General features: G+C 37.8%; 1 protein-coding gene across 1 annotated transcript in view; it reads right to left on the reverse strand.

Moving 5' to 3' along the window:
• SLC15A5 (solute carrier family 15 member 5) overlaps nt 1–12,644 on the reverse strand; it is an 80,148-nt gene that overhangs the window by 34,062 nt on the left and 33,442 nt on the right. Inside the window, exon 6 of the mRNA XM_059404768.1 lies at nt 3,370–3,558. Coding sequence (XP_059260751.1) covers nt 3,370–3,558 — 189 coding nt within the window. The remainder of the gene's footprint in view (nt 1–3,369; nt 3,559–12,644) is intronic.

A 12,644-nucleotide genomic window follows, 5' to 3' on the forward strand; every position in this document is an offset into this window, starting at 1 on the left:
AAGAAAGCCACTGATTTCTGTACATTGACTTTGTATCCTGCCACATTGCTGAATTGCTGTATGAGTCGTAGTAGTTTGGGGGTGGAATCTTTTGGGTTTTCCATATAAAGAATCATGTCATCTGCGAAGAGAGAGTTTGACTTCTTTATTGCCAATTTGGATACCTTTTATTTCTCTTTGTTGTCTGATTGCTGTTTCTAGGACTTCTAATACTATGTTGAACAAGAGTGGTGAGAGTGGGCATCCTTGTTGTGTTCCTGATCTCAACAGGAAGGCTGCAAGCTTTTTCCCATTGAGGATATTTGCTGTGGGTCTTTCATAGATAGATTTTATGAAGTTCAGGATTGTTCCCTCTATCCCTATACTTTGAAGCGTTTTAATGCTAGATTTTGTCAAATGCTTTTTCTGCATCAATTGAGAGGACCATGTGGTTCTTCTCTCTTCTCTTATTGATTTGTTCTATCACATTGATTGATTTGTGAATGTTGAACCATCCTTGTAATCCAGGGATGAATCCCACCTGGTCATGGTGGATAATCTTTTTAACGTACTGTTGGATCCTGTTTGCTAGGATCTTGTTGGGAATCTTTGCATCCATATTCATCAGTGATATTGGTCTGAAATTCTCCTTTTTGGTAGGGTCTTTGCCTGGTTTGGGGATCAGGGTAATGCTGGCTTCATAAAAAGAGTTTGAAGTTTTCTTTCTGCTTCAATTTTTTGAAACAGCTTCAGGAGAATAGGTGTTATTTCTTCTTTGAAAGTTTGGTAGAATTCCCCAGGGAATCCATCAGGTCCTGGGCTCTTGTTTTGGGGGAGGTTTTTATCACTGCTTCAATCTCATTACGAGATATTGGTCTATTCAGGTTGCCAATTTCTTCCTGGTTCAATTTTGGGAGCTTATAGGTTTAAGGAAGAATTTTAATTATTTCCATTTTAAAATATCATAAAGGTGAAGCTTAGAGGTTGCATGAATTCTCAAGGTCACAAATGTAGTAAGTGGCAAAGCTGGGAATCAAAACAAAGTCTTCTGGTCCCTACCCCATGATCTATAATAACAGATACGACAATTGACTTAGTTGGATGTTGAGTTCCTCATGGGTAAATCAGTGAAGGGTAGACTAAGTGGTCTACCTTTTTAATAGTCTATGGTTGTAAGTATCGTGCTGGCTTTTGTCTCCCATCTAAGTACTAACCAGGCCCGACCCTGCTTAGCTTCCGAGATCAGACGAGATCAGGCACATTCAGGGTGGTATGGCCGCAGACCCTTGCTGGATTTTGTATGTTGAACCACTATTGCTAAACTGTCTGGGAATTTCCTGATTACATTCACTCATCACCCACATTACTGTTACCTTGCTTCACTTCTACCCTACAAAATTTTGACAATATTCTGGAAACCACATCAGGGAAGTCACAAAGATTTGTGCAGTGGCATTCTTTTATAGTTCCTCTATATTTCTTGTAGTGTCAAACAGTGATAGGCCCATCTTAGAATCTCATAAGACAATTTATTTATATAAAATGAATTGAGTGGAATGATTTAAAATTATAAAAAGAAGTCTAATAGAGGGGTACCTGGGTGGCTCAGTCAGGTAAGTGTCCCACTCTTGATTTTAGCTCAGGTCATGATCTCAGGGTTGGGAGATGGAGGCCTGAATCAGGCTCCTCACTCAGCAGGAAGTCTCCTTAAGATTCTCTCTCTCTCTCTCAAAATGAATAAATCTTTCTTTTTTTTAAGTTTTTTTTTTTGGTAAAAGATTTTATTTATTTATTTTAGAGAGACTGAAAGAGAGAGCATGAGCTGGGGGAAGAGCACAGAGAGTGAGAGAAACAGACTCCCCACTGAGCAGGAAGCTGATGCAGGACTTGATCCTGGAACTCTGGGATCATGACCTGAGCCAAAGGCAGAACCCTAACTGACTGAGCTACCCAGGTGCCCCAAATAAATAAATATTTTTAAAAAAGAGATCTAATAGGTATATATAGTTATAATTCCATAGATTTTTTTTCTTTTTTTCTTTTTGAAAGGCAGAATGCCACACGCAGCCCCTCATTTAGATGTGTCTGGAGTCTTGGAAACTTGACTACCCTACATTCTTCTACAGATGATGCTGAGAGTTTGTTTGGTGGTTCTACAATGGGAATGTAGCTACTCATATACCTTGACTGAAGAATGTTCCTTCTCTATGGAGTAAGTCATCTTTTTCCACCTAGTGTGCCACTTTGGGAGGGATGCACATGGAGTAGTGAGGGAGGAAGGGGATACATGCCTAGCCAACAAGATCAGCCAAATCAACCCTCTAAAGGTTGTGTGCTGGTTGATAGAGTGGGAGAGATAGTAGAAGTAGGAAGATAAGAAGTTAAAAAATAGGGGCGCCTGGGAGGCTCAGTGGGTTAAGCTGCTGCCTTCGGCTCAGGTCATGATCTCAGAGTCCTGGGATCGAGTCCCACATCGGGCTCTCTGCTCAGCAGGGAGCCTGCTTCCTCCTCTCTCTCTGCCTGCCTCTCTGCCTAACTTGTGATCTCTCTCTCTGTCAAATAAATAAATAAATAAATCTTTAAAAAAAAAAAAAAGAAGTTAAAAAATAATCTCTATAAAGTATATTGAGTTACAATCAGGGCTCCCACTGCAGGGAAATATAAAGAAGGTAAAATATAAGATGCAATAGATTACACTGATAAATACACACACACACACACACACACACTGTTGTATTGCAAGAAGTCACTGAATTATCTTGATGAATTTTAAAATGGCTGGCTTAATTAATATAAGCAATCTAGATAATCCAGAAAACCCTTGATATTTAATAAAGTTATTCTGAACCTGTCTTAGGAAACACAAGTGATCACACTTAATTTAGTGTAACTTAATTTAAAGACAATGAGTTATCTGGAAAATTGGCTCAAATTTTCATTTCATTTGCATGTTTATATACTCTCAGGGTACATTATAAATGTCACTTTTGGAGGGAGTATATATGTGAGTTTATCTATGAGTGAGAAGGCAGGAGGCGGAAGAAGAAAGACAGGAGAGCTTTTATCTGGGTATACTGCACTGGTCTTCTAGGTTTTAGCAGTTTTTTCCTCCTGTTGTGTATTTGACCAAATAGTTACTGCCTTTAACTAAGTTCATAAATCTTTCTTTCCATCTACATTCAGGTAGAATTAATAATTTTTCTGTATCTGGCAGAGGAATGAAGAGAAATTAAACATTTTTGCTTTTTTAAATAAGGGTGATAAATAGGCTTGTTCTGAAGCATTGTGGGAAATCTCCAGGGAGTTAATAGGTCGCCAACCGCTTGAGGTGATGTGTTCTGTGTAAAGACTTGGTGTGTTCTTACATGAGGTGATGAAATCATTACTCACAGGCTGGGCTGACCAGTGTTTCAGCCACTCCAAGTAAAACATACTGAAGAGCCAGGTGGAAACAGGGCATGGAAGAAACGGTGACGACTTTGCCTGAAAGAGGCTGCTCCACTGGAGGGAAGTGTTTTCTGTGTATTTCAAAGAAGCCAGCTACCATCACAGACAATGCAGCAGAAAGATTTCCAGCGACTTAAGGAAAACAATGCAGAGGAAAAAAGAAAGAAAAAAGAGCCCCAAATCAGTGTAATAGTCCATGGCATTTTTACACATTGACACTCAGAGATGTTTGCTCAATAATTTTTGCCCTGAGACTACCCAGATGCAAGCTAACTGTGTTATCTGACTATGCTGCTTTGACTCTGGTCTCTAAGAAACAACTGCACGGACTCCCTATTTCCCGATTTACTGCTTAGAGGGCCTCTGGAAAGTTAGTTAACCTAGTGATCACTTTCCTCAGCTCTTAATATAGGGTTAATAATGTTTACCTTTGTAGGGTGACTCTGAGATTTAAGTAAGATACTGTACTGGTATTATTATAACAGCTCCTGATAGCAATAGGGAGCAATTATTGAAGATAAAGCCACAGTTTTGAATTTTTGTCCTCAGATAAATTATTTTTGATAACTTTTTAAGATTTATAGGAGTCAAAAATAGTTTTGGGGAAATTTAAAATGGAGTGATCTCTTCACAAGGTTTTAATCATTTAAAAATGGTTTGAAATAATCTGCATTATCAGTCCTCAGTTTTCGGACATTTCTCTGATCTTTGTAGAGCATTAAGGACTAGAAACTTTTGCTTAGAAAAAAAATAGTAAAGGTGAATTAGCTAGATAAAGAGTATAAATGGAAGCAATTATTCAAAAAGTCATCTTGCTCTTCTTTCTCTTTTATTCTTGAGGAATTACCTAGAAAATTTTGGTTGAAAATGAGTAGGGATTTTGCCATGATTTTGTTACAGTTTATATCCACTGCAACCATTCCATTTCCCAATTTATCATTCATATTACTGGACTTAATCCCATTGTTAGAGCAGATGCAAACTTGAGCTAGATGGAATTTACTTGAAATTTAGAGATAGTCACATTTTGCTAACTTGCATAAAATTTCAGATAAGGCAAAGCTTTCAATTCAAAAAAATCAATCTAATGTTTAAATAGCTTAGTGTTTGTTTTGGTTGATAGAGAAACTGGTAGGTAAATTTTTTGATTGTATCTCAGTATTTAAATGTATCTGTAAGGTCTGCTTTTTACTGAGTCTCTAAGAAATAGAAGGTGTAAAAAAGGGGGGGGATCTGAATAACGGAAAATTTGAGGAATTTTTTATTTTTATTTGAAATTTGGTTCCAGGAAGGCTCATTCATTAGCGGGGTCGAGATTTTGGTTCTTTAAACAGCTTATATAAAAAATTTGAGTTTCAACATTATCTACTTTTAAGATCACATTCATCACACAATTGCACTGATTTAGATTACTTGGCACATTATAGACTCATCAGAAAAAGAGCTAATATGTCAATTCAATTTAGTATTTACTCTCTTCCTGTTCCATGCAAGGCAGTATGTTAGGCACAGTTGGAGATAGAAGATTAAAAAATATCTGTTCTCAGCCATTGCAGACTTATACTCTATTGGGGAATCTAAGAAGAAAAACTTATTTCTAGCTGGGGAGGTGAGAGAAATAATTTTATGCTTTAAAGAAAGAAGGTAGGGGCGCCTAGGTGGCTCAGTGGGTTAAAGCCTCTGCCTTTGGCTCAGGTCATGATCCCAGGGTCCTGGGATCGAGCCCCACATTGGGCTCTCCACTCAGCGGGGAGCCTGCTTCTCTTCCTCTCTCTCTCTCTTCCTGCTTCTCTGCCTACTTGTGATCACTGTCTGTCAAATAAATAGATAAAATCTTAAAAAAAAAAAAAAAAGAAAGGAGTCCATATGAAGAGGTAAAGACAGCATCACTGTCATGAGCAGAAGTACAGAGTTGTACTTCTTAAGGAAATGAGACAGATTTTCAGAATAGTGAGAAACAAGTTATTTGGGGATCGGGGGACAAGATAGATCATAAGAGGCATTTAATATATTTTTAAGGAATTTGTAAATTGCTCTGAAGGTAATGGAATCACTGAAGATTTGAGACACAAGTGAAATGATTAGAACTGTCATTTGGGATGACTACTCTAAAGGTTATGTGCTGGTTGATAGAATGGGATACATAGTGGAAGTGGGAAGATAGTTAGGAAGTTAAAAAATAATCCTGATAAAGTATACCGGGGACTTAAGTTACATCATGGCTCCCACTTTCAGAAAACATAGAGAATAGAAACATGAGGTGCAATAGATTCCACTGATAAAACCATAGCAAAAGCAAGGAGGAAGAAGATGTCAAAGTTGAGTATAAGTCTTGGTGACTGGAAAGATGGTAGTGCCGATAATATAAAGAAGATCCATGACAGGGAGAAAATGAATTTGATTTTGAGTTGAGGTAGAGGCACAAAGATAATTTAAAGAAAAGTGCTCAGAGAACAATTGAAAATGTGAATCGTAGGTCAGAAGGTGGGTTGAGTGAAGAGATAAAGATTAATGAGTCATCTGCAAGGAATGGAAATTTAAGGGCAGGTGAAATTTAAAAAATGATGGGGAGTGAGGGAAGAGAACATCTAGGCAATGCTTTTAAACATTTTTGCATTTGGTGTCAAGACGAAAGCTAAAACCATGGAAAGAAAGGTCAGAAAGATAAGTAATCTCTAAGGGAAGGTTTCAAAGAGGTGGTGACACAAAACAGAACTTTTGATCTTTCCCTGCTTCCTATTCACTCTTCCCCATCTCCTCCAGTACCTCTACCTACTCAAGGCAGAAATCTGGGATCCTCTGTCTTTCCCTCATCTCCAAATATATTATTAAGTTATCCAGATTCTACTTCAAAATCTATTGTGAATTAACCTGCCTCACTTCATAGCCACTGCCGTCATTCTAGTCTAAGTCAATATTTTTAACCCAGGCTATGTGCAATAACATATTTAATGGTCTTCCTGTTTTCACTCTTATGCACCTGTGCCCCCTTAAGCACCTAACAGTCAGGGAGATCTTATATAAATGCAAATTCAATGTTACTCTCCTGCTTAAATTCCATCTATAGGTTTTTATACAATTAAGATGAAATCTCAAATCTTTAACGCAGCCTTTATGATCTTGCCTGTGCTTATCCTCTCACTCTAATTGCTTGCTACTTTCTCCTCTCTTGACCATTTTCAGCCAAATTTTCTTGACTATCTTAAATTCGTTCTCACCTTAGAGCATTTGCTTTGCTCTTCTGAAACATTTACTGGCCCACACTCACCACTGATATTCAGTGTATTACTGGAAATCCTAGCCAGAACAATTAGGCAAGAAGACGCAATAAAAGGCATCCAAACTCATCAAGTTGTGTACATTAAATATGTACAGATTTTGTAGATCAATCATACCTCAATAGAGTTTTTTCTTTTTTTTTTAAGAGACTTATTTGGGGGCACATGGGTGGCTTAATTGGTTAAGTGACCAACTCTTGATTTGGCTCAAGTCATCATCTGAGGGTCATGCTATCCAGGCTCCATGCTGTAGGTGGAGCCTGCTTGGGATTTTCTCTCTTCCTCTTCCTCTGCCCCTCCCCTCAACTCGCTTATGCTCAAGTGTGCTCTCTCTCTCTCTCTCCCACCAGAAAATTTTTTAACGAGACTTATCTGGAGTATTTTAAGAGGGTCCAACCCCTATTCTAATCAATAGGTGTTGAAATACAGATAAAATGAAGGAGAGGAAATTATATTTTAAAAATAAAAGAAAATCTCTCTGATTGAGAGATCAGTGAGAGTACCCGTGAATAGTGCAGTGGTTGAAAAGACATTTACCAGGGCACAATAACATGGCATCTTAGAATAACATTGATAGGAAGAGTTCTCGAGCTAGGAAAAGATGTCATAAACACAGAAAAGAGCAGAGGAAGGGGACTGGGCTTTTGAACCGTCCTTCAAGTCTGTGGATCACAATAAGAGCAATAGCTTCAAAATTATGATGAAAAATTATTTTCAACCTAGAATTCAATGTACAATCAATTAATCAAGTAAAAGGGTAAAAAGATTTTCAATTATATAAATTCTTGGAAACTTCTACTTTTCATATGCCCTTTCTTAGGAAGTTGCTAAAAAAATAAATGATAATGAAAGAGGAAGCAAGTTAAGGAAGAAAAAGAGGTTGTTAGAGAGCTAACACAAAGAGCACCACTAAGCCAGGGTAGAGGGACATGGTCAAGACCCAAAAAGTCTTTAAAATCTCCCGAAGCAGAGGAGCCCCTAGTAGATGACCTTATGTATTTTAGCACTGAGACAAAGCTAGTGATAGTACGGTGAAACTGGTAGAGCAGTTTGAAACTTAAAAAACAAACAATTTTTAATTAAATAATTGAGAAAAGCACATACTTTTTAAGTACAGAAAATAAATTTTTATATGAGAAAATTGAATCAAATTCTTTGGTTTTGCCATGAGAGAGAGAGAGTGTGTGTGTGTGTGAGAGAGAGAGAGAGGGAGAGAAAGAGATTGATTGCCAATTTAAATAATATTTCTATAATCATATTATTTAGTAGAATTAGATAAACAAAACCTAAAATTTGAAAATGATTTGCCTCTGGGCAGATGGCAGAGAAAGCCAGAGCTGGAGACCATTACTTACTATTGAAAGGCTTTCAACATTATTTGTTTACTAACGTAACATGTTTCCTGAATCTAAGATGAATTCAACTCTAAGAAGAAACATGTTTTTATGTATCACTGAGAAAGGAAAAAAGAGTTGCCAATCCATTACAATATGTAACCTAATTTCAGAGATGAATTTCTACATACATATACTGTTGCTATTGAGCGAGTTATGCTCCTTGAAAATAATGCCTTGAAGCCTTAACTTCCAATGTGACTATTTGAAGAGAGAGGTTTTAGAGAGGTAATTAAGGTTAAAAGAGGACAGAAGGGTGAAACCCTAATCCAATAGGGCTAGTGTTCTTAGAAGAAGAGGGAAAGACACCAGGTCTGTGCACACACAGAGGAAAAGCCATGAGGGGACCTAGCGAGAAGATGGTGGTCTGCAAGCCAAGAAGAAAAGCCTTAGGAAAAACCTAGTCTTCCCACACCTTGACCTTGGGCTTATATTACCCCAAACTGTGAGAAAACAATTTCTGTTGTTTGAGCCACTTAGTCTGTGGTATTCTGTTATGGCAGCCTCAACAAACTGATGAAGGTATGTTTAGGCATTACGTAAAAATTAAGTTGTACAAATTGGACAAACTATATTGTCCATGATAGTCATATGAACTCTAACAAAAGTGTTGAGGTAGGTAAGAACAGGTTTTCAAACTTTCTTGTTTTAAAATTCAAATTCTGTGAGAGTCTCCTATGATGCCCTCCATCCTAACTAATTAAGGCTAATTTAGACAAAAAATATCATGTCCACCCCTGCACCCCCTCCTTTTTTTTTTTGATTATCACCTTGTACTATGCAAACAAGGTTGTATTTTATTCTGAAAAGTTTATAGCATTAGAGGCAGTAGCTTAGATAAGATACCTGAAATTTTTTTGGGTAAAAGCCCAATAATGAACATTTTTGAGTTTGTGGGGCAAAAGGGCAAAATTTTGAAGATATGAAGGTAATTTATGCAACAAGAGATAGAATATGCTTCTACAAATTTTTTATGGATGGAATTCAAGATAATAATTCTTTTGGGGAAGTGATGGAATTTCCCTTAACTGGTATTTAAAGTTACTGCTTCTTACCCTCGGCTCAAGAGCAATGTTCATCTGTGAAAATAATTCTTCATTTGCTGGGGCAGTGTGAAAACAAATGGTGGGTCAGATTTGGCCCTGGCTTAGCCATCAGCTTTTAGTGCCTACTCCTGAATTGTAGCTCTGGCCGGTAAAGAAATAATGGCAATTTTTCCTGGACTCCTGCTGCCTATTCACAGGCATGAAACATGACACAGCAGTCTCATGGCCTCTTTCTCTGTCCTCGATACTCAAAGCGTAGTTAGTCCCTGACCAGGTATCACCTGGGAGCTTGCTAGACCTGCAGAGTCTCCAGTGCCACCAGAGAAGGACTGAATTCAGATCTGCATTGAAACAAGGAGCCTCAGAGATTCCTGGTACACATTAAACTTGAGAAGTACTATTGCAGCATAAAGCACCATGAGACCTAATCTTGCAAAATCCAATGAAAAACGGTTCTCCAGACAATTTCAAGGGAAGCACAAATATTTAACTCATTTACCCAGATATTTTAGGGCAAATCATATTTTTACCGGAAGGATCTAGATAACTACATTTGCTTTTTATTTGCTACTGCACTCTGATGCTAGTGAAAAATGACTTTCTTAAAATTCAAAACAAAGTTTGATTCCAACCTAAATTTAATCCATTCCGCTTTTATTCTTAACTTCTATGAGATCATAACTCGTCCAAAGCAGAACACAGTTTATCAGAATGTATACATTTTAAACTCCTATCAGATCTGTATTTACAAGATAAAGCACATGGTTCCAAAGGAGATATATTTGGATAAATAATGTATGTTTTAATATTGGCTGTGTGGTTGTAGCCAAGAACATAAGAGTCTTCAAGCTCTTATAGTTCATTCTATTATCCTGCCATGTAATAATTTTCCAAATTAGACCACAATGAAATAAAGGAAAGTCAGAATTTATTCAAGCATTGCCACTTCATACTGAAGCAAACTCTAATCCTAAAAAATAGATATGTTAAGATGCTTCAGTTATTGCTTAAATTTACTGACTGAGAAAACTATGGGTTTTTTTACGGGTAGTCTGATGTACGAGTCTCTGATATGTAACACAACTGAGCCATGATCCATGATTTTGGCCAATTCCCAGAATAGGAAATTTGCTCATGTGAGAACACGCAGGTGTTCATAAACCACTCTCACAGAGACAGCTATGATTTTATTGTCAGATGTATCTGCTGCCTTTGCAGAAGGTATTACTTACCCGCTACTAGAATGGCACGCTTTTTACTTTTATTGTTCCTATTAGTGGTGTGTTCCTATATTTGAACTGAGCTATTCCTATCCAGTCTTTTGTTTCTCTGTAGACCTCCAGAACTCGTTTCCGGAGAGTCAGCTTCGGTTGGTGTTTTAATTTCTAAATATAGAGCAGGTAACTCATTTACATAGAGATCAGATAAACAAGTGTAACTTGCAGATACAATGATTGCTTCAGTTGGCGTACTAGCTGGTCTACTTTACCTCAAATTTAATCCATTGTTGATGTCCGCTTTAAAAATGAGAACTTGAGAACACTTACGGCTTTTACGAAACAAAGGAACAATTGAAGGAATGAATGATTCAGGCTGGATATTTACACATTTCCTCTTTTAGTATTGACAGTTCCTTCGATCAGGTATTTTCAGTGGGTGTGCACTGTGACTTTTTTGGAAAAATGTATCAGTTCTAAAACTGTGATAACAAAAAAACTGGTTTTGTTAACATAATCCCATTTTCTTTCTTTTTTCAAATTTTTATTTATTTATTTGACAGAGAGAGACAGCACAAGCAGGGTGAGGATGAGGAGCAGAGGGAGAGGCAGAAACAGACTCCCTGCTGAGCAAGGAGCCTGATGTGGGGCTCCATCCCAGTACCCTGAGAGCCTGACGTGAGCCAAAAGCAGACACTTAACTACCTGAGCCACTGGGGCACCCTAAAATAATCCTATTTTCAATGAAGGTGATTGGACCGCTGACTCAATTTTTAATATATCAAGCACTTTGGCTCTAATCAAGAAAGGAACTTTTTAAAAAAAGTTATTTATTTATTAGAGAGAGAAAGTGCGCACACAAGTGGAGGTAGGGGCAGCGGGAGAGAATCTTTAAGCAAACTCCACACTGAGTTGTGGAGACCCAGGCAGGGCTCATTCTGATGTCCCATGAGATCATGATCTGAGCCAAACCAAGAATTGGCTGCTTAACCACCCAGGCGCCCTCAGAAAGGAATCTTTTATTACTCTCAATTATTAGAACAACTACAGTTACTGGTAATGTAAAAAGTGACCAACACTTGGTTGTCACTTTATTGTAAAGGACTTGGGGTTAAAACTTGAATCTTCAAGCTTTTATTTTAAGGGAGATATTTAAATATACTTCATCCGCATTTCAATTTAAATGTTATTTAAAAGCCAAGATAATTGCTACCTACTGTGTTATACACTTCTGCTTTATGTAAGACTTAATAACAATCTTAATTAGGCTAATTTTAGTCAGATTAATACTTGTGTATGTCAGCATTAACTACTAAATACCACATACTGCAGGATTTTAATTAACACTGAGGAAAAGAAATACTCTTACTATAAACATTTTTGAACTGGAAAAGGCTAAAACGAAGTATGTCCAATTACGACAGAGGATAAATCACAATATCACTGATTTTAGATTCTAGGTGAATTAAGGTTGACTTTGAAACAGATAAATCGGCTCACATGTAATGTTAGGAAGATACAGTCTTGATACACAATTCTGAGCCTATCAAGCCTTTGCCTTTCACAGTTCTGGAAGGTTTGGAGATTCTTTATAGTTGGTGCTGTGATATGCTTTTTGATTTCTTTAGGTGATAAAGTCAAGACTGCCATATCTTGAGTCAGAAACTCTTCTCTCGTTGCATTGTTTATGAGCTAGACAGAAAAAGTAAGTTTCTTTTTTCCTTTATTAAATTTCTGGTTTGACCAATTCAGTGAGATTTCCCCATCCCTCACTCTTGGCCTGGGCTGTGATTATCCATGTCAAATACTAGGCATCTGCACCATCTGCACCATCTGCCTCCTGAAACATGACAGTCCCTGGAAGAGGAATGACGAATGTGGAAGGGGGGGAGGTGTCTAAGCAGTAACTGCCTGTTGTAGTGACGAAAGGATTTTTTTTCATTAATTGCAGAGCCTTAATTAGAAATGGTAGTAAGGGGGCTCCTGGGTGGCTCTGTCACTTAAGCATCTGTCTTTGGGCTCAGGTCATGATCCTGGAGTCCCAGGATCTAGTCCCACATGGGGCTCCCTGCCTAACGGAGAGTCTGCTTCTTCCTCTGTCCCTCACCTGGCTCTTGGTCTCTCTCTCACTCTTTCTCTCTCTCAAATAAATAAAATCTTTCAAAAGGAAGGAAGGAAAGAAGGAAGGAAGGGGAAGGAAGAGGAAGGAATAGTAGGAAGGGGGCACCTTGGTGGCTCAGTCACTTAAGCATCTACCTTTGGCTTAGGTCATGAACTTTGGGT

Source organism: Mustela nigripes, chromosome 6 (assembly GCF_022355385.1).
Source record: "Mustela nigripes isolate SB6536 chromosome 6, MUSNIG.SB6536, whole genome shotgun sequence".
Taxonomy (NCBI): domain Eukaryota; kingdom Metazoa; phylum Chordata; class Mammalia; order Carnivora; family Mustelidae; genus Mustela; species Mustela nigripes.